Source organism: Ursus arctos, unplaced genomic scaffold, assembly GCF_023065955.2.
Source record: "Ursus arctos isolate Adak ecotype North America unplaced genomic scaffold, UrsArc2.0 scaffold_37, whole genome shotgun sequence".
NCBI classification, from domain to species: domain Eukaryota; kingdom Metazoa; phylum Chordata; class Mammalia; order Carnivora; family Ursidae; genus Ursus; species Ursus arctos.
The window spans coordinates 28,401,909-28,429,024 of NW_026623053.1; the positions used below are offsets into that span (position 1 = coordinate 28,401,909).

Here is a 27,116-nt window from a genome sequence, read left to right on the forward strand (position 1 = left end):
AAACAGGTATTTGAGCTTCCAGAATAATGCAGTATATTGGTTTGTGTATTTCTGCGACGGGCTAATGCTGTTCAATTCTTCGGGAGTGTGTGTGAGGGGTGCTGTTTATTTGTATGTGTGTTTTCCATTGAAAAGGTTGCAGTACGTCGTCTGCCCCTGTCTTCATGCTCTGGGGGTGGGCTGAGGTAGGGAGGGTGTGACGCCGATATGTGTGTGAACTCGGGCTTGTGATGCTGAGCTTGGTTCATCCGCTGTCTCCTCCCTTCTCCTCCCCACTCCTCCCCACCAGCGCCACAGCAACATCCTCCGAGTCGGAGACAACTGCGCCCAGCGCGGGCACAGAGCCTCCCACCGCCAGCAACCTGCGGCCCGGGAGAAGAGCCAGCGCAGTGAGAGCGCCTCGCCGCCGCCAGTCCCCAGACCACCATGGCCAAGAACCGCAGGGACAGAAACAGTTGGGGTGAGTAGCACACGCGGACTTCTGCAGCCTGCGTGGGGACTAGCCCTCTGCTTTCTGCTTCTGGGGACGAGAGGGCCAAGGGCTGATGGGCGCCAGAGTCCGGGGCTGGGAGACCGGCCACAGCCGAGCGGCTCCCTGCAGGCGGGAGAAAGCTTGGCCGAGCGGTACCGGTGTGGCCGGAATCGCGCTGTGGGGGAGGGCTGCCGCTTCTCGCAGGCCGGAGCCCCCTGCTTCTCCCCCCGTCTCCACCCTCGGTCCTCCTCCCCGCAGCATTTGGACAGCACCCGCCGGTGGCCTCCCGGGGACTCGTTGGTTCCGCTTCAGCGATCGGTTGGCAGGAAGGCGAGGAGGGTAGGCAGGGGCTGTTGTTACCCAGCCGAGGGGGTGAGGGGCGAGGGGGTGGGCAGCCCTAACCTCCACCCCCTTCCGCCTGGCGGGGCGCGGGCTCCCGAGCGGGCGGCGTGCTGGAACAATGAGGCAGAGCGCGCCGGCCCGGTGGGAGCCTTGCGGACCTGAGCAGCCCAGGAGAAGGGGCGCTCGCTGGGGAGTCCCCCGGCACTGCAGTATGTGTTTTAATGTGGGGCTTGGGTGGGGAATTTGGGAAGAAGGGAAGCAGAGTTGTGGTTTCCAGCCGCTGCTCCACCCCAGCCTGGTACCCCGTTCAGGCCAGCCCTAAGGGTGGCATTGTTCTTTGGTTTTACCTTTTGGAGATATTGGACTCATGATTCAGCACCAGGCCGAGGGGCGGGGGGAGGAGAGGCTAGGCCCAGTGGGTTCACGCCGCGAGTGGGTGGGCGGCGCTCACGCAGGCGGAGAAGAGAGAACGCCGTGATGCAGGAGAAATCGCGGCCCCGCCCGCTCCGCTGCTCCAGACTCGGTTCAGGAAGGATAGTGTGGGCAGATGGGCGTCTTTCTCTGCCTTAGGCTCCCGTTTTCTTCCAGTCACGGTGCTAGCCCCACTACCATCTTAGGAATGAAAGGCATTTCGTTTCAGGGCATTTTATTATCTGAACCAGAGCAGATCTTAGGTCACTGTTCCTTGGTGGGTAAATATTTTGTTCATTCGCTTTAAGTTGTTACTTGGAAAGTTTACATCCACTAGGAGTTTGGAGCTCCTTGATTGTCTTCTGCGTCTCAATGAGATCTCTTATATGTCCTTCAGACCAACAGGTATAAATTTATATTTTAATTGGTTGTTTTTGGCTGACTTTTATCAAAAGACCATATTTCTCGTTGACTCTTTGGTCACAGGACCAACTTCACTCCCACTAGGAAAGGTTTACATTGGAGAGATTATCCAAGGTTTGTGGTAGGTGGGGGGAGTTGGTGCGGGGAGGTCTGTCGTTAGTTGTCTGAATTTAAAAGAAGGCGGTTCCATTTTCTGAGATTACCAAACCCCAGTTTTAGTAAGTGTGACTATTGCAGTAACACGGTTTTCTTTGCTTCTTATGAAATTATGAGTAAGCTTTCTCAGTGTCCTCCTACCACCACCCTTTTCCTTGGCCTCTAGAGTAGGAATTTCTTGAACACAGTGAAGGTATGTATGTTCAAGTCAGTTTTGGTCTTCATCTCTGTGCGTTGTTGACCCAACCCTGTTAAAAGACACGGTGTGAAAATTTATCCTAAGGATTAAAATTTCTCTCTTTAGTGAAGCTTTGGATCATTATTCTTCAGTATTTCTTTGGGTACAGATTTCTTATATAGTGGAGGTTTTTTTCTGTCTTGGGGATGTGGTTCTCAAATGGAATTTGCATAAAAATCACATTGGGAACTTATTAGAAATGCATATTCCCACATCTTCCAGCCAGGGCTTTTCTTTTCTTTCTTTTTTTAAATTATTTTTTTTATTTTTATTTTTTTAAGTTTTTATTTTAATTCCAGTTAGTTAACATACAGTGTGATATTAATTTCAGGTGTACAATATAGTGATTCAACAGTTCCATACATCACCCGGTGCTCATCATGACAAGTGCCTTCCTTCATCCCCATCACCTATTTAACCCATCCCCCCACTCCCCTCTCCTCTGGTAACCATCAGTTTGTTCTCTAGAGTTGAGTCTGTTTCTTAGTTTATCTCTCTCTCTCTTTTTTCCCTTTGCTCATTTGTTTTGTTTCTTAAATTCCACATATGAATGAAATCATATGGTATTTGTCTTTCTCTGATTTATTTCGCTTAGCATAATGCTCTCTAGCTCCATCCATGTCACTGCAAATCAGTCAGGTTTTCAATCAATAGGTCTGAAATGGGGTCTCGGAATCTGCCTTTTAATTAGCATTTTAGGTGATTGACAAGCATTGGATTATTTATATTTGATGAAACATGTCCCAGACAGTTTACCCAGAAGTCATCAAGAGTCTCAACTCAAGTGATGAATTAGGAAAAGAAATACTAAAGTCACTATGTTCCACTGTGTTCCACTAAAGTCCAGTGTTCACTGGATATTTTCACAGAAAAGAAATATTTGAATTGTGGAGTCTTGATGCTCTACGGAAATGCTTTACTACTCAGATTTTTCTTTGCTATAAAGTATGTATAACATAAATACATAAATGACTTAGAAAAAGATAGCCTATAGAGTAGGCAACAGAGGTTTTTGATGAAGATGTTAGCCATGTCTGTCCTGATTCCGTTTTATTACTAGCGCCTAGTGCAGTACCTAACACGTAGTGGGCATTTAATAATAACAATGATAGCTAATGCCATTGAGCTAATATCATATGAAGCAGGCACTATACTCCTTATTTCACATACCAAAGGTAAACGATAGAGCCAGGGTTCCAACTCTGGTGGCTTGACTTCAGATTCTCTTATCTTCACCACTGTACTGTACTGATTCTTTACTGAATTGGTAATACCTTCTGCACTGTGTACAACTACAGTTTTCAAGGCACAGTCACCTGCATTATTGCGTTTGATCTTGGGCTTCTTCAGTTGGCTGGACATAGTCTTTTGCAAGTAAAAAAACCCTGAGACTCAGGTAGGTTAAGTAACTTGGTAAAAGTCACATATTTAGTAAGAGGACTGAAATTAGAACATAGGGTTGTCTTCTAATTTATTTTCTATAACATAATACTGTAGAATTTTTTAAAAGATGCTATTTATTTGAGCGAGAGAGCATGCGTGCACAAGCAGTGGGAAGGGCAGAGGGAGAAGCAGTCTCCCCGTGGAGCAGGGAGCCTGATGTGGGGCTCGAGCCCAGAACCCTGAGATCAGGACCTGAGCCGAAGGCAGATGTTTAACTGATTGAGCCACCCAGCGCCTCAATACTGTGGAATGTTATATAAGATAATAGGGCATAGTGTAAAGGTAAAGGGAAAACAGGCTCTTGTAGAAGCTGGAGGTCTGTTATGAGAAAAAACTCAGGTAATAAGTGACAGTGAACTAACCTTGTCATCTAGCTAGATACTTTTCAGACAAGTTGGAAGGCAGTGGGTGGAGGTCAAAGGTAGACAATCCAGAATTGGAAAATATAGTGATTTCCAAGAAAAGGGCAAGAGAGATCTGCAAAATCTGTACAGGAAACCTAAAATTCAGATAAGAATTCTCTAGGACCGTATCACAGCTAATATTTTTATCTGAATAGTCAGAGACCTGTTAGGTTCTAATAAGATCGTGGAAACTACGAAGCAGAAAAGCATCTCTGCTGACACCCAGAATCGAGGGGGTGGTTGAGGGTCATACCCAGAGATACAACTGAGAAGCAGGTCTGTGAGGAGAACTAAGAATCCCAACACCTGCATGTAAATCAGCACCGAGCCAGAAGTTTATTTTTTTTAATTTTTTTACAATTTTATTTATTTATTTGAAAGAGAGAAAGTGAGTGAGAGAGATCATGAGCAGGGGGAAGGGCAGAGGGAGAAGAAGAAGAAGACTCCCCGCTGAGCAGGGAGCCTGTTGCGATGGGGGGCTCTGATCCCAGGACTCTGCGATTATGACCTGAGCCGAAGGCAGGCACTTAACCAACTGAGCCACTCAGATGCTCCTGAACCAGAAGTTTAAATAAAATTGAGCACTTAAAAGTCCATTCTTCAGAAGTAGACATTATTATTTGCATTTTAATATATAAGAAATCCGAGACTCAGCATGAGGAAATGTGCCAGAGGTCCCATAATTTATATAAGTTATAGATCAAGATTTAAATTTAGGGTTTTTTGCTTCCCCAGTCTATGTGATGAAGACAAAGAACCAAATAATATGCCCAAAAGTTCCCGCAACAAGCCTGTCTAGGTTTAAGCTAGTAAAAGAAATCAGTGCTCTATAAACTTGATCGCTTTGGACTAGAAAAGAAGGCAAAGAATGTACTAGTGTGAAAAAGAAAAGATTCAGATGACTATCAGAGGCAGTAGCCCAGAAAGCAGTCTTTCAATGTTGGGCTTAGAGTTTAAGTACTACGAGAAACAAAACCGAAATGCATCCTTTGTTTTTGTCAATTGCAATTGCTTATAATTTGGGAGTCCACATGGGAATTTGGGTTTTCTACAATGTAACAGAAACTGTCAGTGCAATGTTACTTTCGAAAAATAATATTTGTATGTCAGCTTTTTCTGCCCTTACTTAAAAAAAAAAAAAAGAACTATCTTAGCTTAAGTAAGTGTAGGGAGTGTCTATTTGTTGAAAAGGCATTGATCGAACATTAATTTTTAGGTTTCTTTTTTTTGTTGTTTTTTGAGGTAAGATTAAAAGCGATCTTGAGTATAGTATAGTTACTTCCTGCTCTTTCTTTTCCAATTGGCTGTATTCTGTTTTTCTTGAAAGGAGACCACTTGTCCCTTTTTACTTGCCTCATTCTGTATCTATCTATTCCTCCTAAAACAAAATAAAATTTCTACTGAGTCATACATACTTCCCCTACAGACTCTCCCCTCCCATCACACTAATTTAATTTGCCTTCCCTATATCTTTTTTCAAATACATTTTCTTGTGTGTATATATTTTTTTATACTTTATATCTTCTTACACCTTGTCTTGATGACTGCTGGGTTTATCTTTGTTCCGTTTCAAACTCTAGAGCCTTTGTGATCTTTAGAACCAGTGACTAGACTCTAAACAGAACCTGTGATCATCAGGAAAATGATCTGTAAGATAATTTTAGTCATAAAAATGTTGGAGTGTTTTTGAATTTAGAGGCTCTTTCTCTTTTTATAAAGTTGCATGAAATATATCTGCACAAACGAACATATAAAACATAGATGTTTACTTTTGAAGGGAATGGTAATGAGAATCTGTCTGCTCCCTCCCAACTGAAGAAATAAAACTTTATCAGTATTTGACATTGCTTATGTGTCCTTCCTTACTCTCCTCCCAAAGATAAACCCTTTCATAACTTTGGTGTTTCTCATTTCCTGATCATTTTTAACATGTATATATCAAACATACATTTTTAAGAACCTAATATAAAATGGAATCTAGAGTATGCATTTTTCCACAACGTATTTTTGTTCATTTTACATCCTCACCCATACTTGATAATAGATGTGAAAATGGTATTTCGTTGTGGTTTTTTCTATGTGCCTTTTAGCTTTTTTGTCCCTCCTTTCCTGATTACTGCCCTTATGTGTTTAGTTGACTTTTTTGTAGTGTACCATTTTAATTCTCATATCATTTATTTCTTGTGTATGGTATATGTTATGGTCTGAATATTGGTACCCTCCAAAATTCATATGTTGAAATCCTAATATCCAGTGTGATAGTCTTAGGAAGTGGGGTCATTAGAAGATGGTTTAGGTCATGAGAGGGGAGTCCTCTGAATGAGATGAATGGGATTAACCATGCTCTCTTAAAAGAGGCCACACAGAGTTCCCTCACCCCTTCCACCATGCCAGGATACAATGAGGAGTCTGTGACTTGGAAGAAGGTACTCCTGACCATGCTGGCACCCTGATCTTAGTCCTTTAACCTCCAGAATCGAGAACTAAATTTCGTTGTTTCTAAACTACCCAGTGCAGGGGCACCTGGGTGGCTCAGTCTGTTTAGCGTCTGCCTTCGGCTCAGGTCATGATCCTGGAGTCCAGGGATTGAGTTCAGCGGGGAGTCTACCTCTCCCTCTGCTCCCCTCCCCACTCATGCTCTCTCTCTCAAATAAAATCTTAAAAAAAAAAAAAAAAACCAACAACACTTATAAACTACCCAGTCTGTGGTGTTTTGTGATAGCAACCTGAATTAAGGCATTCTAGAACTATTTTCTTCGAGGTTACCATAAGAATTATATTTAATATCCTAAGGTTATATATCTCTAATTGGAAATTATATCAGTTTAACTTCAATAACATACAAAAACTCCGCTCCTTTATAGCTCCGTTTGCATCCCTTTTAGCTCCTGATGTCACACGGTTACATCTTTATATAGTATGTGGACAAAAACATAAACTAATAGCTTTTTTTAAATGCATTAGTCGCCAAAGAGGACCTACAGATGGCCACAGACACATGAAAAGATGCTCAGCATCACTAATCATTAGGAAATGCAAATCAAAACCACAATGAGATATCACCTTATACTTGTCAGAAGGGCTAGAATAAAAAAGACAAGAAGTAACAAGTGTTGGCAAAAAACGTGGAGAAAAAGGAACCCTCACACACAGTTGGTGGGAATGTAAATTGATACAGCCACTGTGGAAAACAGTATGGAGGTTCCTTAAAAAATTAAAAATAGAAATACAATATGATCCCATAATTCCACTACTTGAGTATTTACCCAAAGAAAATGAAAACACTAATTCCATATGTATGTGTGTATGTGTAATAATATTCCACACACTAGAATATTATTTAGCTATAAAAGGATGGGATCTTGCCATTTGGACAACATGAATGGACCTAGAAGGTATTATGCTAAATGAAATAAATGAGACAGAAAGACAAATACCATATAATTTCACTTATATGTGGAATCTAAAAAACAAACAAGTGGATAAACAAAGAGCTGAACCAGTCCTATAAATACAGAGAACAAACTTATAGTTGCCAGAGGGAAGGTGGGTGGGGAAGATGAACAAAATGGGTAAAGGGGAGGGGGTGATACAAGCTTCCAGTTATGGGATGAAAAGGTCATGGGGACAAAGGTACAGCATAAGAAACATAATCAATGATATTGTAGTAGGGTTGTATAGTGACTGATGGTAGCTACACGTGTGGTAAACATAGCCTAATGTATATACTTGTGGAATCATTATATTGTACACCTGAAACCAGTGTAACATTGTGTATCAACTATACTTTAATTAAAAAAATGCATTAGTCCCTTAAATTATTTAGAAAACAAAATGTGAAGCTACAAACAAAAATTATAATAACACTTGTCTTTAGACTAATATATTTTTTAAATATATTGGTCTCTTTTTTTTTTTTTTTAAGATTTTATTTATTTGACACAGAGAGAGACAGCCAGCGAGAGAGGGAACACAAGCAGGGGGAGTAGGAGAGGAAGAAGCAGGCTCCTAGCAGAGAGGCCTGATGTGGGGCTCGATCCCAGAACGCCGGCATAACGCCCTGAGCCGAAGGCAGACGCTTAACAACTGCGCCACCCAGGCGCCCCTAAATATATTGGTCTCTTAAATTGTGTAGCAAACAAAGGAGTTATAAAATGTTCTAGTAATCCTAGCTTTCATAATTGCCCATGTATTTACCTTTACTGAGATTTTTATTTCTTTGGATGGTTTTGAGTTACTGTCCAGTGTGCTTTCATTTCAACCCTACAGGACTCCCTTTAGCATTTCTTGCAGGGCAACTATGGTGGTAACAGACTTCCTCAGCTTTTGTTTATTTGAGAATTGTCTTAATGTCTCTCTCACTTTTGAAAGACAATTTTGCCAAACATAAGATTCTTTGTTGACAGGTTTTTTCTGTTTTTTTGGGGGGATTTTTTTGTTTGTTTTAAAGCACTTTGAATACATCAGCCCACTCACTGTTTTCTATTCTGGCCTCCAAAGTTTCTTACGAGAAATCGGATATTCTTGAGGATTCTTTGCACGTGATGTCAGTTGCTTTCAAACTTCTGTCTTTGCCTTTGTCTTTTGACAATTTGATTATAATGTGTCTCAGTGTGGGTCTCTTTAAGTTTATCCTGCTTGGAGTTAGTTAAGCCTTAAATGTTTATACTCATGTCTTTTATCAAGTTTGGGAGGTTTAGGACATTGTTTCTTCAAAAAATGTCTTTACCCCTTTTTCTCTCTTCTCCTTCCGCTACTCTTACAATTCGTATGTTGGTCTGCTTGATGGTGTCCCACAGGTCCCTTAGGCTCTGTTGACTTTTCTTCAAACTTTTTTCTTTCTTTTCTGCAGCCCCGAGTATTTTGATTGCCCTCTCTTCAGCTGTGGGTTCTTTCCTCTGTCTGCTCAAATATCCCTAGGAATCTCTCTTGTGAGCTTTTCAATTTGGTTACTTCACTTTTCAGCTCTAGAATTTCTTTTTGCTTTCTTTTAGGTCTCCTACTTCTTTATTGTTATTTCCATTTTGTTCAGTCATTGTTTTCTTGACTTTCTCTGCATTTTCTTTTAGTTCTTGGAACATCTTTAAGACAGTCATTTTAATAAGGTGTTTGTCTAGTAGGTTCACCATCTGGTCTTTCTCTGGAATAGTTTCTGTTGATTTATTGTTTTTCCTTTGAATGGGTCGTATCTTCCTATTTCTTTGTATGCCTTGTGGTTTTTGTTATTGAAGACTAGACATTTGAATCTAATAATGTAATAAGGAGTAAGAAAGTCAGATTATCCTCCTTCCCCAGGGTTTTCTGGGTTTGGGGTTTTTTGGTTTTGTTTTTGTTTTAATAGTTATAAGATGTCTTTATGCTGAGGATCAGCCTGAGGTGTAAGCTTAAGGTCTTCTCAGGTCTTTTTTTAGCATGGGCCTTTTCCTGGGCATGTGTGGTGAGTTTCTGATTTTCTGTGTATATGTAGTTGCTTTTGAATACCCTAATCTTTAATGTCTGACTCTCAAAAAAGGAAAAAGTGGAAACTGAAGAAGGGAAAGAAAGTACTGGCCCTTTAAATCTCCTGGAAGTCACTTCACTAGAAGGAAGGGACAGTCAGCAATAGGGGAGAATACAACTGTCCACCTCTATGTCTGCACCCTTGTGATAAGAAGCAGTAATCAGCAATAGGAACACAGATCCCCAGTTTTTGGAGGACAGAGTCCTGACTTCTGCAAGCTGTGTGTAAGCTGCTGTGGGAACATGTGCATAACTGCGTGCCACAGAGCTGAGGGGGGAGGGTCAGTAGCTGCTGCTGACCTAAGAGTTGGACTTGACTGAAATTGACTGCAGTGTTTCACCATTCAAGCCTTCCCCTGGAAGTTGTAAGACTTCAACAAATTCCAGAGTTCCAATAGTTACATCTGATAGATTCTGTCAGTGGAATTATTCTCTTGGTGCTTCCTACTCTGCTATCTTCCCAACTTCATTTTAAGCTCTAGGACCATTTGGATTTTATTTTTATGGATAGTGTGAAATAGAATCTTTTTGAATTTTTTTCCACATGGATAACCAAGAGTCCCAGGCCCATTATTGAGTAATCTACCTTTTTGCCCATTGATCTCCAAACTGTATTGTCAGATATTATTCCTGGATATGAGTGGGTCAGTTTCTGGGCTTCTTACTGTGTTACAGTGCTATTTGTCTGTCTATCCCTGTGTCAGTAACACACTATTTTATTTACTGTGGTTTCATAGTATCTTCATATATGGTACAACAGATTGTTTCATTGTGATCTTATTTAAGTATGCTTTGAACTATTCTTTATTCTTGGCTTTTTGGTTCTGCATAAAATTTTAGAATCAGGTTTTTGTGTTCTTTGGAAAGCCCAAATGGGTTTTTTTAAATTAAAATTGCATTCAGTTAAGGGACGCCTGGGTTGCTCAGTCACTTACATGCCTGACTTTGGCTCAGGTCATGATCTCAGGGTCTTGGGATCAGGCCCCGTGTTGGGCTGCACAATCAGCAGGGAGTCTGCTTGGGATTCTCTCTCCCTCTTCCTTTGCCCCTCTCCCCACTCGTGCTCTTCCTGTCTCTCTCTCAAATAAATAAAATCTTTTAAAAAAGTTGTATTTAGTTTGTTGATTAATTTGATTAGAATCAAGATTTTTACTATACTGAATATTCCTATTCATGTACATGGTATATTTCTTCATTTATTTAGATTTTTGATGTCTTTCAGTAATTTAAAAATCTTCCTTGAAGGACTGGCCTTTGTTAGATCTATTCTTATGTTCCTTATATTTTTTTGTTGCTATGATTTTTTTCCCTGTTATATTTTTTATTGGCTATTAATAGCACCTAAAAATGCAGTTGAATTTCACATATTTACCTTATATCTAGCAACCTTACAAAATTGATTCTATAGAATCAATTTGATTCTATAGAATTTTCTACATAAGGAAGCATATCACCTGCAATAATGACAGCTTTATTCATTCTTTTTTAATCTTTATCTTTTAAGTCTTTTTTTATCTTAGTTAGAATAAGAATGGTCTCCTTTTTTCCTAAATAAAAGTCTTTTTAAAAGTCATCACTGGATATGGAATTATAATGAATGTTCTTTCTGTATTTATTGAAATAATCATTTGGTTCTTATTCTTTAATTTGTTCATATGTTTAATTACATTAAAATATTTTCTGTGTTGGGGCACCTGGGTGGCTCAGTCAGTTGGGTGTCTGCCTTCAGCTCAGGTCATGATTCTGGGGTCCTGGGATTGAGCCCCGCATCAGGCTCCCTGCTAAGCGGGGAGTCTGCTTCTCTCTCTCCTCTCTGCTTGTTCTCTCTCTCTCAAATAAATAAACAAAATCTTTCAAAAAAACCAAGTAAAATAAAATATCTTCTGTGTTGAAGTAATTTTGTCTTCCTGGCAAGCCTAGGAAGGAATATATAAGATTAGACTGATCCAGTTTGGGAAAATGAGTCTTAAACTACCTGGACCTGCTGTTTTCTTTATAGTAAGTTTTTGAACCATTGATTCGACTTCAATATTGGTTTTGGGACAATTAAAGCTTTCTATTTCTTCCTGAGTCAGTTTTAGTAATTTGTATTTTTCTTGGAATCTGTCCATTTCATCAACTTGGCATAAGGTTGTTCTTAATGTTTGTTATTTTCTCTACTTAATTTTATTTGTGCTTTCCTTATTATATTTTTTATTGTTTAATCCCTCCTTCTTCCTTTCTTTTATATTTTATTTAATATTATTTCCTTTTTGTATTTTCTTTGGTTTCATTCTATATTCTCTTTTTAACTTAAAAAGTTGGATATTGAACTCATTAATTTTCAGCTTGTCTTCTTTTTCTAATATGTGAATTTAGGACTATAGGTTTTCTCTACCAGTTTTGCTGTATCCTATATATGTTGGTATGTATTAGATTATTTCTCATTTAGTTTCAAGTATTTTAAATATCTACAGTGATTTGAACCTTTATTCATGAATATATAGAAAGTACGGATTTTTAGGATGCCTGGCTCTTGATCTCAGGGTTGTGAGTTCAAACCTCACATTGGGTATAGAGATTACTTAAAACTAAAATCTTTTTTAAAAAAGTATGGCTTTTTCTAAATTTTTGCTACTGATTTCATACTTAATCTTTCTCTAGTCAATATTGTATAGCAGACCACCTTTTATGGTCATAAAAATGTTCCATATCTATACTGTCCAATATGGTAGCCACAAGCTGTATATGTCTTTTGAGCAATTGGAGTATGGTTAGTGAGGATGAGGACCAAATACTTACTTTTATTTAATTTTAATTAATTTAATTTAAAGAGCCACATACAGTTAGTTGCTACAATATTGGGTGTTTATAGAATACCCATGCTGTGCACCCATGCTGTGGGCTTTGTTGAAACTTGCTTTATGTCCTAGTACATGTTAATACAAATATTCCACAAAAGCCTGAAAAGCATTTTATGTTTTCTAATTTTTGATACAGCATGCTATATATATTTGCTGGCTCAAGCTTATTTTTTTTTTGAAGAATGATAAATGAATGGGTTTGTTTTAAAGATGCATGAATTAATATAAAGTACTTAAAGGTTATACTTACTGTCAAATCACTTTTTAAATTTTAATTCCACTATTGTTGACATATAACGTTAGTTTCAGGTGTACAATGTATAGTTCAGTAATTTTATATAGCTCAAGCTTACTAAATGCACGTTCATGCCTTCCATACTCTTGATTTCCGGACCGTTAGATCTATCAGATACTGATATCTGATAGATACTTTAAAATTCTGGTGGAGATTTTAAAAGATGACAGTGGATTTGTCAATTTCCCCTTGGTCTTCTGTCAAGCTCTTACTAACTTTTGAGCTATGTTGTTAGATGCGTACAAATGTGGGCCTGTTACATCTTCCTGATGAATTGAGCCTTTTATTTCTATGTAGTGAGCCTCTTTATCTGGAGTAATTTTTTTTGCCCCAAAGTCTATTTTGTTTGATTAACATAGGTGCGTCATATTTCTTTCTTTTTTAAAAAGATTTTTACTTATTCATTTGAGAGCAAGCGAGCACGCGAGTAAGAGCACAAGCAAGGGGGAGGGTCAGAGGGAGAGGAAGAAGCAGGCTCCCCGCTGAGCAGGGGACCCCAGGATCATCACCTATCCCGAAGGCAGACGCTTAACCGGCTAAGCCCCCCAGGCACCCCTAGATGCTTCATATTTCTTTTGCTGATTTAGTTTGTGGGCCTACTGAGAAGTGGCTGGAGTAGGAGGCTAACTGATATCCACAAAATGAGTCATCTTATCCATCTGATTTTTTTTTTTTTTAAGATTTTATTTATTTATTTGACAGAGACAGAGACAGCCAGGGAGAGAGGAACACAGGCAGGGGGAGTGGGAGAGGAAGAAGCAGGCTCCCAGCAGAGGAGCCTGATGTAGGGCTTGATCCCAGAACCCTGGGATCACGCCCTGAGCCGAAGGCAGACACTGAACGACCCAGCCACCCAGGCGCCCCTCCATCTGATTTTTTAGCACTTCCTCTGAAGTGAATGCCCTCTGGTGAATATTCAAATGGGACTGAATATACTTACACTCTGTGCCCATTCCAAAGGTCCAAACACATACTTCTTTGAGGTACCTGACCATCTGGACAAGATGGTAGCCACTGGCCATGAATTCGTAAAATTCCATACCTTTGGCATGTGCTATCTGCTCTCATATCTATCCATTCTATTAGAAGACAATAGAAGTTTCTTATTTCCTGTCTCTTCCAAAGGTCATGAGTGCCTTTCATGGACAAAATCTAAATCAGAACTCAGCTAAGAAGGGATTATAAGAACTGTAGTGCCATAGTTCTCACACTTCCATTCCCTGCAATATGGAGAAGACCTGAGCATGGCAATGTTCATGGCAGAAAGGGGAACCAACAGTTTCCAAATAGCTGACTCAAAGATGATTAAAGGACCAGACAATTGCTTAGAAACCAAGTACTTCTAAAATTGACTTTTTTTCAGTGACTATAAATGCATGTTTATTTGTTTGTTTTCCTTAATGGGAATGATATTTCCCATCTGCTTTTTTTCTTAAAATATGTCAACATATTTTCTTACATGCTTATGATTAGGTATTTTTCTATAACATGATTTCAAATGGCTTCATAGTTTAATGTAGCTGTGACATAATTTATTTACAGTATCCTACAGTTAGGTGTTTAGAGTATTTCTAGTTTGTCATTTTTATAAATAATGTTATAATGAACTCTTTTGCACATAAATACATATGCACAGTCCCAATAATTTCCTTAGGATAAATTCCTGAAAATTGAATTGTTTTATTAAAGGATATATTTATTTTCAAATGTTTTTGAATGTTTCCAACTCTAAGTATACAGTTTGCCTTTGAACAACATGGGTTTGAAATGTGCTGGTAACACATGCCGAGATTTGGGTTTTTTTTTTTTTAAGATTTATCTTAAATTAGAGAGTGTGTGCATGCACAAGTTGGGGTGGGTAGGGAGAGAGGGAGAGAATCTTAAGCAGACTTAAGCAGAGCTCAGTCCCACGACCCCGAGACCATGACCTGAGCCAAAATCAAGGTCAGATGCTTAACCGACTGAGCCACCCAGGTGCCCCAAAGTTTTTTTTTTAATAATAGTACTGTAAATGTATTTCCTCTTCCTTCTGATTTTCTTAATTACATTATCTTTTCTCTAACATTATTGTAAGAATAGAGTATATAATACCTGTGGCATAGAAAATATGTGTTAATCAACTGCTGTTATTATTGGTAAGACTTCTGGCTAATTGTAGGCTATTAATAGTTAATTTTTTGGAGAGTCAGAAGTTGTATGTGCATTTTTGAGTTTGTAGGGGGTTGGCACCCCTAACCCCCCCATGTTGTTCAAGGGTCAAGTGTATATATTTTTTAACCTTTGCAAGTTATGATAGCTAAAAAGTTTATCTCCCTTAATTAGCATTTCTCCAGTTACCAGCAAGACTGAACTTTCCCCTCTATGTCTATTAACCATTAGTATTTCTTCTCTTTATCAGTTACATATCTCTCTGTTTAGGCCTTTTCATGTATTTATGAACATATATGAAATATATATGTGTGTGTGTATGTATATACACATGGGGTTTAATTTTTGCTGTATATATACATATACACACACATACACACACACAGTGCCTTAATCATGATGGCATTGTTCTTCCAGAGGCATCCTTTGAATAGTTTATGGAAAACTTTTATATTTAATATAAATAAACAGCCTGCTAAATGACTTACTTATTCCTTCCAAGACTCTGAAATTGTAGGACCTGCATTAGTCCTTGTAATCCTCTTCCTCAAAGGTATTGCTAACAACAGAACAATCTGAGAGTCTGCATAGTAGTGTTCTGAATTCTGCTATGTGTATTCACCTCGTTGTACCTCATATCTCTGTTCTTGCTCAAACACTCTTAAGACATCCATTTTTATGAGTTAATATTTTGTTTTGTTTCCTTAACTCACTTTGTCCCTTTATATATAAACTCTCTTTTGTTGTGATGTTTGAAGTCATTCTCAGTCATTCAGACAAATGTTTTCAGTCACTCTTCAAGTTTGTTTGTTCAAAAGAAGCATAATAGTTTAATATAATCTATACTTTTAATCTCAGTTGCCAAGAAACAATTTCCTAGGTGCCGTGTCTTTTCTCTATAATGGCTCAAATGTACTCACAGTTCATCATCTTGTAAGATTTCATTTTTGCTGGAAAGATGAAGTATAAATTCTTTTCAAAGTTTACAATTAAGAAAATTAGAGATACATGCCCATAGTATTTTTAGTATGTTAAAATGATTCTCCTCCATATTTAAAATTTTTAAAGATTCCTTTTCAACATATAGAAACTCATAGCTGTGTGGCCAGCTTCCAGAGATGTAGAATACCCCATAGAAGGGAAAAGTCCGAGAAGCCCCTTTACTGAGTATAAGACCCAATATGTAAAGAGGCGAAACAATACTGTTTTTTGGTTCTCTCCGTGTGAGCCGTACATTTGTATCATCCATAGTAAAATGCTAATTCCTGTCTGGTTTGCTTCTAACCTGTTTTCTGTTTCTTCCCCTTTTAAAAATATGCATAGTGCCCAGGGAATTGGAACTAAGTTTAGTTTAGCAAAACAATATATAAGAGGGTAGAAATCTGGCGCTAAAGAAACTTGGCATGCATCGCAAGGATTTTTGGATTCTTTTATAACAAAGATAAGTTAATTGCTTAGTTGAAATATAGTTATGAACAACAAATCAAGCACATAAGATTTGTTCTTAATACCATGCATCTCGAAACTTTTTCAGTTATTTTATATTAAACTAATTGTAAGTATTTATTGGGACCTACTGTATGAGCTTCTTATAATTTTTTTCAAGAAGTACAAACTGAGTAAGACAGTCTCTGTTCTCCAGATATTTTAAATCTGTGTTTTCAATTTTGACCTTTTTATAGAAACTGAACTTTTTCTAAATAGTTTAACAGTTTTACTGAGATATAATTATGTACTATACAGTTCACCCATTTAAAGTGTACAATTCAGAGGCTTTTAGTATATTCAGAGTTGTGCATTCATCACCCAATTTTAGAAGATTTCATTAGCCCCCAAAAGAAAAGGTGCACCTCCTAGACATCACCTCCCAAACCCCTCCCACTCGCCAGTCCTAGGCAACCACTCATCTACTTTCTGTTTCTATAGATTTGCCTGTTTGGGGAGTTTCATATAAATGGAAATCCTATAGTGTGTGATCTTTTCTGACTGGCTTCTTTCACTTAACATTGTGTTTTCAACATTCATCCATGTTGTACATATATTGATCCTGCATTTCTTTTTATTGTTAAATAACATTTCATTGCATGGATATACCATATTTTGTTTATCCATTTATCAGTTGGTAGATATCTGGGTTGTAGCTCATCTAAATGCCTGTTTTCATATGTCACTGTTTATTAGCATGAATATATGTATACATTGATGGTTATGATAGGTTTCAGATAGGACGCCTTTCTTAACTTTAGATGGGATGCAAGCTAATGTCTATATATTTATAAACATTTAACAGATTCATTCTATTATTTAATAAAAAATTATTTCTGTATTTTTTAGAGATTTCTTATCAAAAAGGAATATTTAATGTTCTTTTTGCCTACATTGTAATGAGACTTCTTCCCATAAACCATTTCATTATTTTACAGTCATGATCCAGGTATTTGTTTTATTTTACAGCATATTTACACCACATTAACTATATAATTTCCCTTTTCTTATTTTTTTAAAGATTTTATTTATTTATTTGACAGAGAACGAGAGAAGGGGAGCATCAGAGGGCGAGGGAGAAGCAGGCTCCCCGCTGAGCAGGGAGCCCGATGCGGGCCTCAATCCCAGGACCCTGGGACCATGACCTGAGCTGCAGGCAGACGCTTAACTGACTGAGCCACCCAGGCGCCCCTATAATTTCACATAAAGTCCATATGTAGCTCTCCAAAGTCTTAAGGATATAAACTAAAAGTTTGGAGTTACCTGTCTCCTTCACACCGAGTACACAAAGGTAGAGTAGGAAAGGATAATCATACACAAACATCTACTGAAGTCTTTTTTCTTTCTCTCACCCCCGGTATTCACTCTGTTACAGATCCTTTCAGATCTGCGCTTGTCTTAGTCTGTTGGTCTGGCCCCTTATCACCTTCCCAACACGCTCTATCCATTACCATACTCCCTCCTGTTCCTCCAACATGCCAAATGCGTTCTCCTGCACACTGTGCCCTCAGCTATGCCATACTGTACACATTGTTTTATACCTTGAGTTACTTTTCATAATATATAGGCAATTGTTTTAAATGAGCCCCCTTATTCTTTGTAACTACCTTATTTTTACAGGTGGGTAAACCATAGTTTAATATTCAGTCTCTTGTTGGTAGGCATTTATATTATTTCTGGTGTTTTGCATGTGTATATCAGCAGGATGATTTCTTTTCTTTTCTTTTTTATTTATTTAATTTATTTATTTGTAGCAAGAATTACTGTCAAACTCCAGTCACTGGGCCAGAGACCCTCGTGGTGTTAATAAAAGACTTGCCCCTCATGTAGTATACTTGCGAGTTCATCAGGATGAATTTTTCTAAATAGCATTGCTGGGTCAGGGACTATGTTCATTTGTATTTTTGATAACTATTTGCCAAATTGTTGTCCAGAGATGTTATATTCATTTTAATTCCCACCTGCAGTGCCTGAGGATACAAATATACATCTCAACCAATGAAAGGATTTATCATATTTCTGATCTTTGTGAATCAGATATATATTAAAAAGTATTGATCTCTTTTTATTTTTAATTTACATGAGAATGAATATGTTTTTATATGTGCGAAACCATTTGATATTGTGGCTTTTGTCAGTTGCTTACTTGTATCTTTTGTCCACTTTTCCTATTTCACATTTAGGTGTAAGATTCATTTGGAATTGATTTTTATTTATCGTGAAAGGAAGGGGTAGAGGTTCCTTTTTTTTCCCCCGATATGAATATCCAATTGACTTAGCATCATTTTTGGAAAAGATTGTCTTTCTTCACTTATTACAGTGACACCTTTGCTGTAAGTCAGATGATTGTATATGTGTGGGTTTGTTTCTGAAATCTCTAGTCTTTTCTATTTGTCTACTTGTCTACTTGTCTATCCTTGTGACAAAGCACCCTGTTTGAATTACTGTAGATTTTAAATATCTTTTGGTGTCTGTTAGTTGATATCCCCCAAATTTATTCTTCTTCAAGATTGTCTTTATTATTCTTGTCTCTTTGCCTTTCCATTTGAGCTTGTAAATCTGTATAAGAAGAATTTATACAAGAAAGAAACTTGCCAATTTGTATAAGAAAGATTATGAGGATTTGTATGGTATTATAATCAATCTGTGGATCAATGGGGAACATTGACACATTTATAATACAGTCATTTAATCTGAGAACATGTATGCACCTCTTTTAGTAATGTTTTATATTTTTCTGTAGAGGTCTTAAATACCTTCCATTATATTTCAGTGAAACATTGGAGCAGCTCATAATAGCTCATGAGAGCTGATCTGATTCATCTCTTCCCAATCCCACATTCAGCGAGTCTCATTGGTAGATTGAAAGGGCCCATGATGGTAGGATTTATATCACAGAAATTGGCAAACACCACAAAGCAGAACTTTTCCCACTGTTAACAGATTATTGTTAAATATTTACCAGCACATCACTTAGATTTATTACTAGATTTATCAGGTTTTATAATGATGTGTAAATAGTATTTTTATTATTAAAATTAATGTGTAATATACACACAGTAAAATTCATGTGCTTATTTTCCATCCATGTATTTTCCTTAGTGAAGTGTTGGTTCAGATCTTTTGCACATTTTTAAATTGGGTTATTTATTTCATTATTATTATTATTATTGAAGAGGATTGGTGTTAATTCTTTAAATGTTTGGTAGAAGCTGCCTGGTCCTGGAGTTTCCTGTGATGGCAGTTTTTGGATAACTAACTTAAGCTCTTTACTTGTTGTTGGTCGTTTTTCTGTTTCTTCCTGATTGAGTCTTGGTAGGTTGTGCATTTTTGGAAATGTATCCATTTCTTTTAGGTTATGTAATTTGTTGGTATATAATTGTTCACAGTAGTTCCTTACAATTCTATATATTTCTGTGGTATCAGTTGTAATGTCTCCTTTTCATTTCTAATTTTATTTATTTGAGTTTCTTCTCTTGTTTTTCTTAGTCTAGTTAAAGGTTTGTCAATTGTATCTTTTTGAAGAACCAGCTCTTAATTTCATTGGTCTTTCTGCTGTTTTTCTGGACTGTGCTTATTTATTTCTGCTCTGATCTTTACTATTTCCTTCCTTCTGCTATTTTTGGGCTTAATTTGTTTTTCTAGTTCCTTCAGGTGTAAAGTTTTTTCTTGAGATCCTCCTAATTTCTTAATATACACATTTATTGCTATGAACTTTCCTTTCAGAACACTTTTACTGCCTCCTACAGTATTTGATATGTTGTATTTACATTTTCATTTATTATGAGATAATTTTTTATTTCCCTTTTGTTTTCTTCTTTGCCCAATGCTTCGTTTAGAAGTGCATTGTTTAGTTTCCACATATTTGTCAATCTTCTCACTTTTCCTCTTGTTGATTTCTAGTTTCATACCATGGTAGTCAGAGAAGATAGTTGACATGATTTCAGTGTTCTTAAACTTGCTAAGATTTGTTTTGTGACCTATCCTATGAGCTGTCTTGGAGAATGTACCGTGTGCATTTGATAAGAGTGTGTATTCTGCTGCTGTTGGATGAAATGTTCTATATATGTTTATTGAGTCCTTTTGCTCTAAAGTGCGTTCTATTTCAATATCTGCTCGTGTTTTTCTGTCTGGATGATCTATCCATTGCTGATAGTGAAGTATTGAAGTCCCCTACAATGATCTTATTGTTATCTATTTCTCCTTAATATCTATAACTATTTGCTTAATATATTTTGGTGAGTAGCTCTTGGGAACATACATATTTATGATCTGATATACTGGCCTTTCTATCATTATATACTGACCTTCTTTGTCTCTTGTTGTCCTTTTTGACTTGAAGTCTTTTTGTCTGATGTAAGCATGGCTATTCCCACCTTCTTTTTTTCCCTTGTGCTTGGAATAGCATCTTCCATTCTTTCACTTTGAGCTGTGGTGTGTCTTTAGAGCGGAAAGGAATCTCCTGTGGCCACCACATAGTTGGGTCTTATTTTGTTGTCCTTGTTTTTGTTTTTTAATTCATCTAGCCACTCTGTACCTTTTATTTGGTAAATTCAATTCATTTACATTATAGATATGCAGGGATTTACTATGGCTATTTTATCTTTTGCCTTCTGGTTATTTTTCTCTCCACTGTTTCAGGTTCCTTCTGTTTCTGTCTACCTTCATAAGTTGGTGGTCTTCCATGGTGCTCTGCTTAGTCGCCTGTTTTTTAAATTTCATATCACTGCTTTAGATTTTGCTATGTGCTTACCATGAAGGTTACATAAAACATTTCATAGATATGTTTTTTAGTCTTTTTAGTCTTTTCTCAGCTCATAGCAATTTATCTTCATTCACCTATAGAAGTTCCATCTTTTTACTCTTCCTCTTATTTTTGATGTCAAAAAAGCTTTTACACTATGACTTCATTATCAAGCTCTACACCCAATGTGGGACTTGAACTCATGACCCCATGATTAAGAGTCTCATTCTCTACCAACTGAGCCAGCCAGGCATCCCAACTGAGTCACTTCTAGATTCCTATCTTCTAGCTTGCTAATTCTGTCTTCCATCTGATCTCTATTTCCAATGCATTCTAACTCATTCTTCATTTCATTTACTGAGTTCACCAGTTCCAGAATTGCTGTTTGTTTGGTTTTTTTTAAGAATTTCAGTCTCTGGTAAAGTACTTCTTCTGTTCATTAATTTTTTTTCAAAGATTTTATTTATTTAATTAGAGAGAGAGGGAGAACACAGAGGAAGAGTGAGAGGGAGAAGCAGACTCCCCGCTGAGCAGAGAGCCTGATGTGGAACTCTATCCCAGGACCCTGAGATCGTGACCTGAGCCGAAGGCAGACGCTTAACTGACTGAGTCACCCAGACGCCCCTGTTCATTAATTTTATTTCTGAGATCATTATTTTACCTTTCTGAGTTTTCTTGTAGCTCACTGAATTTTTTCATAACAGCAATTTTTTTAAAGAGATTTATTTATTTTATTTGAGAGAGAGAGAACAAGCGCGAGTGGGGGAAGGGGCAGAGGGAGAGAATCTGCAAGCAGACTCCCCGCTGAGCAAGAAGCCAGATGCGTGGCTCAATTCAGGGCTTGATCTGACCCATGAAATCATTACCTGAGCTGAAACCAAGAGTTGGACACTTAACCAACTGAGCCTCCCAGGCACCTCTAATAACAGTGATTTTGGATTCTTTATCAGATCACAGTATCCATGTCTTTGCATTTGGTTGCTGGAAGATTATCATTTTCTTTATGTAATACCATATTACCATGACTTTTTCGTGCTGTTTGATGAAAACTGCCCCTGCTACCACATTTGAAGTTACAAATACCTTTCTTATTTAAGCAAGGTTTTGTTTGCTTTGATTCTAACAGTTCAACAGATTTGGTAATTAGGAGTCTTCCTTTGTTTTCCAGAAGGTGGCACTATAGCACAAGGTTTTGGTTTCCCTTGCAGCAGCTCTTTTGTATTTACATATACGTAAAGCTGGCTGGGGGTGGGGGGAGGAGGGTGGGTGGCTTTCGAGTTGGGGGACATACTTAACACCTGGGATTTGGGGTGTGCCCATAGCTGGAGGCCAGCTCAGTAGGGACTCCTTGAATGGAGGAGGTGGGGTCCCAGAGGTCCCTGGGTGGTTTTTTTGCCAGAACTCTGAGACAAGCAACAGGAGATATTTTCCTTCAGTTCCTACTTCTCTTTCCTTTCCCTCCCCCCATTCACTGCAGTCTTACCTCAGGGAGAGAAATGTCCCTCCAGCTGTGGAATGCAGAACCTGACTGGCAGACCCCTCCCCCCAACTCACTGCCTTTACCCCCACCTCTTTAAAGGCTTGTGCCTGGTCCCAGCTGCTGTACTTGATGCTGGAGGCTCTACAGCCCTAGGCTCCATGGCCTCTTCCTTCTCCCTGCAGCCTCCTCTGTGGTCCAGTCCACCCACTTCTTGGTGCACAGATGGATGGATCTCTTGGGTGTCCTAGTAAGCCTGGAAAAGGCCCTTTCTTTCTTTCCTTTTTTTGGGGGGCGGGGGTTATAGATGGCCAATTAGTTGTAAATCAAAGAGGAGAGAAAAAAGAAAGTTCTCATGTCACCATGATGCGGATGTCATTCTTCTCATATTATCTTTTAAATATCTGTAGGATCTGTAGTGATATCCCTTTTTCATATCTGAAATTGATGATATGTGACTTTTTTCTCTTATTTTGTTTGATTAGTCTTAGATTATTAAATCATTCTTGTTGATCTCTATTTCTAGTTCATTGGTTTCTGACATCTTTATTACTTCCTTCTTTTTTTTTTTTGCATTTAATATGCTATTCTTTTTCTCACTTAAGATGAATATTAGATTATGCTTTTTCAAAGTCTTTTCTACTAAATACATTTCAAGGTGTAAATTTCCTCTAAGCAAGTTTTTGTTATGTCATATTTTCACTATTTCTGTATAAATAAGATACTACACTGCAACCTACTGATTCTAATATTTATATAGAAAGAGTCAAAATAGCCATAACTGGGGCGCCTGGGTGGCACAGTCGTTAAGTGTCTGACTTCTGCTCAGGGTGTGATCCCGGCGTTATGGGATCGAGCCCCACATCAGGCTCCTCCGCTATGAGCCTGCTTCTTCCTCTCCCACTCCCCCTGCTTGTGTTCCCTCTCTCTCTCTCGCTGGCTGTCTCTATCTCTGTCAAATAAATAAATAAAATCTTAAAAAAAAATAAATAATAGCCATAATTGATAATAATTAGAAGATAGGATATAGGCTTACCCTACTATATGTAATGAATTTTCATAAAGCTATTTTGATAAAGATAGTGTATAGTGCTGCTGATGAATGGATCAGATTCATTAGATTATTTAGTTTACAACATATTCTCATTTCCCGTATGATATTTTCTTATATCCATAGGTTATTTAGAAATTTACTGCTTAATTTCAAAATATTTAGGAATTTTCTAAATATATACTTGTTATTGATTTTTAGTTTAATTTCTCTATTATCAGAGAACATTTTTTTTGCAGTATTTTAAAAATTTGAAATGTGCTGAGATCTGATATATGAACCAGTACATGGTCTATTTGGTGAATATCCCATATGAACTTTGAATATATGGTTTTGCAATTATTAGATGTCAACTTGGTCAGGTTGGCTATTGATACTGTTTAAATGTTCTACATCTTTACTGACTTTTTGTCTGAAATTTTAGACAATGGAGAAAAATTCCTAGAAAGATAAAATGTACAAAAAAATTTCTGAAAAAGAAATACAAAACTTTATTAGTACTAATGTAGCTATTGCATCATAAGTATTAATGAAATTGAGGTAATAGTTAAAAATCATCTCACAAAGAAAACAGCAGGCCCAGATGGTTTTATAGTCAAGATATATCAAAATTTCAAAGAACTGTTCACCGTAATTTTTTATTACAAACTCTTTTTGAAGATAGAAAGGGAAGCATTTGCTAATTCCTTTTATAAAGCTAATATAACTGAATATTAAACTAGCCAAAGAGGGGTGCCTGAGTGGCTCAGCTCTTAAGCGTCTGCCTTTGGCCCAGGGCCTGATCGCAGGGTCCTCGGATCAAGCCCCGCATCGGGCTCCCTGCTCTGCTGGGATCCTGCTTCTTCCTCTCCCCCTCCCCCTGCTTGTGTTCCCTCTCTCGCTGGCTGTCTCTCTCTCTGTCAAATAAATAAACAAACAAAAATAAATAAATAAAATAAAAATAAACTAGCCAAAGACAAAATGAGAAAGGAAAATGATAGACTCAATTCATTGGTGAATATAGATGAACAATTCCTAAACAAGACTTTAGCAAACTGAGTCAATAGTATATAAATAAGATATTGTACCCTGAAAATATCAGGTTTGTACAAAAATGTAAAGATGTATTACTTACGTTAACAGAGTAGAGGTGTAAACTAGGTGATCATGTCAACAGATGCAGAAAAGACATTTGATAAAATTCATTTTCCATTTATGATTTTTGAAAACTCATAGTAAACCAGTAGAGAAGTTCCTTAATAAAGTAAAGTTATCTAACAAACCAGACCAAACTATAGCAAATATGAACTCAAATATTGGAAGTAGTCCCATTAAAATGAGGAAGTTATGTTCACTAAAATCATAAGTTGTGTCTAGTATTACCTCTGCTATTCAACATTGTATTCAATGTCCAATGATACAAGAAAAGGAAAAGAAATACATAAGGATTAAAAAGATAGAAATAGAACTTCACTATTTGTAAAAATTATTTGTTTCTACATTAATGAAACCCAAAAGTATCTACTCAGAATTTATAGAGAGGAGTAGTTTAACAAATGTTTCAACATGAGGCTAATCTATTAAAGTCAGTTACATTTCTTTACCCAAGCAACAGCTATAAAACATAATTAAAAACAGCAATGAAACCAGTTATAATTAGCAATAAAATCTAATGTACCTAGGAATGAATGTAACAAACCTACTTTCTCCAGCACCCCAAATTATAAAAACTTTATTGAAGCAGATTAAAAGAGATTTCTCATGTTTATGGGTTGGAAGACAATATAATAAAATTGATCCCTTCCAAAATGATCCATAAATTTAATATAACTTAAAAAAATTCAACTAGCATATTGATTCCAATATTTGTACGGAAAGGGTCAAAATAGCCAAGACTGATAATAATTAGAGGAATATAATCATACTATATATAATGACTTTTTATAAAGCTGTTTGAGGAGCACCTGGGTGGCACAGTCGGTTAAGCATCTGATTCTTGGTTTCAGCTCAAGTTGTGATCTCAGGTGGTGATCTCAGGGTTGTGATCTCAGGGTTGTGAGATCAAGCTCCGTGTTGGGCTCCGCACTCAACACGGAGTCTGCTGGAGACTCTTCTCCCCTCTTCCTCTGTCCCTCCCTGCTCCCTGCTCTCTCTCTCTCTAAAATAAATAAATAAAATCTTACAGAAAAAAATTGTTTTGATTAAGATAGTATACTGTTGGTGCTGATGTAGATGAATTATTGAATGGATCAGAATCGAGAGATCAGAAACAAAGTCATTATATGTGTGTGTATATGTGTATAAATATATGTATGTATGTATATATATTTGTGCATAAATATGTATGCATGTGTATAACTCTTATTTATGATAAAAATCAAATGGCAGACTACTTGAGGAAAGGAGGTTTTGATAGAGTTCTGAAAACTTTGTTACTCATATAAAGTCAAATTGGATTTCGATCTCACATCTTACACAAGTAGCGACTTCTTGTGGGTTAAGAACTTAAGTATCAAAAGCAAAACTTAGAAACTAGAGGAATGTATATGAATGTATTCACATCTTGTATAAGGAATAATTTCTTAAACATGATATATTAAGTACTAATCATAAAATAAATTATTAATAAAATCTATTATATTAAAATTAAGAATGACTTTTCATTAATAAGAGCTTAAGGAAAATGAACAGGTAATCTCTAAACTAGGAGATTTTTGCCATGCATATAACTAACAAAGGACGAGCAGTCAAAATACATAAGGAACCACTGCAAATCAGTGAAAAAAAGACACACCTAGTAGAAAATGAGCAAAAGGCGTGTTTACGTCATTGGCATTTAGAGATGCATAGCAAGACCGTGATGACATATCACTTACTTATTTTACACCTGTGCAAGTGACAAAAATTAAGAAGTCAGACAAAACCAAGTGTTGGAAAGGATGTGGATCAATAGGATGTCTAAGAAATTGAGAGGAGTGGGTAGGGAGTGAAACATTGGTACAACCACTTAACAAAATTGCATCATGCTGAAATGTTGAATATTTGAAAACATTACAGTCCAGAAATTCTATTGAAAGCACCTGTTACATATATGTAGTTTGATGCAAGCAATCTTTGAGAATTATTTCAGTCTGTAGAAAGTTGTGATATAGTTTTCAGCTCTGAAGATGTTTTTCTGTCCAAAATATTGTTTAGCCTGGGTTCCTGAGTCACATCAATTGTGTAATCAGATCCTAACTACATGATAGGCAAAGAGCTTTGTCAAAGAAAATGAATATTTGCCATCTTCAACAAAAGGCCATTTGTGCTGAGGCTGAAATTAGGTTGGCGGGTAGTACTGGAATCAAATATGAATAGATAATGAATGATAGTATTAATAGAAATCATTATTAATAATAGTATTATTAGTAATACTATTAGTGTTAGGTCATTATTAAGCATGTACTAATTGTCTAGCTCTTTGGTTTTCATTTAATGAACATTACTTAAGTGTCACAAAGGCCTCTCTGATATAGGTATCATTCTTAATCTCATTTTTCAGATAGATGATAGCCATTGGGTGGTTAGATAATTTCCACAACTTCGTATATGTGTAAGGTGTGAAACTGGGATTTAAACAAAGACTCTGACTCCAGCATTGAGATAAGGCAATATGGAAGGTGTCATTCTTTGGATATAAAATCAATTTTTCTTAACTTTGCTGAGA

General features: G+C 37.2%; 1 protein-coding gene across 1 annotated transcript in view; it reads left to right on the forward strand.

Annotated features, from left to right (window-relative positions):
* Positions 1-27,116, forward strand: part of ATL1 (atlastin GTPase 1) — a 78,988-nt gene that overhangs the window by 11,837 nt on the left and 40,035 nt on the right. The window contains exon 2 of the mRNA XM_026513707.4: positions 290-460. Within this exon, the coding sequence (XP_026369492.1) occupies positions 427-460 (34 nt within the window). The 5' untranslated portion in view covers positions 290-426. The remainder of the gene's footprint in view (positions 1-289; positions 461-27,116) is intronic.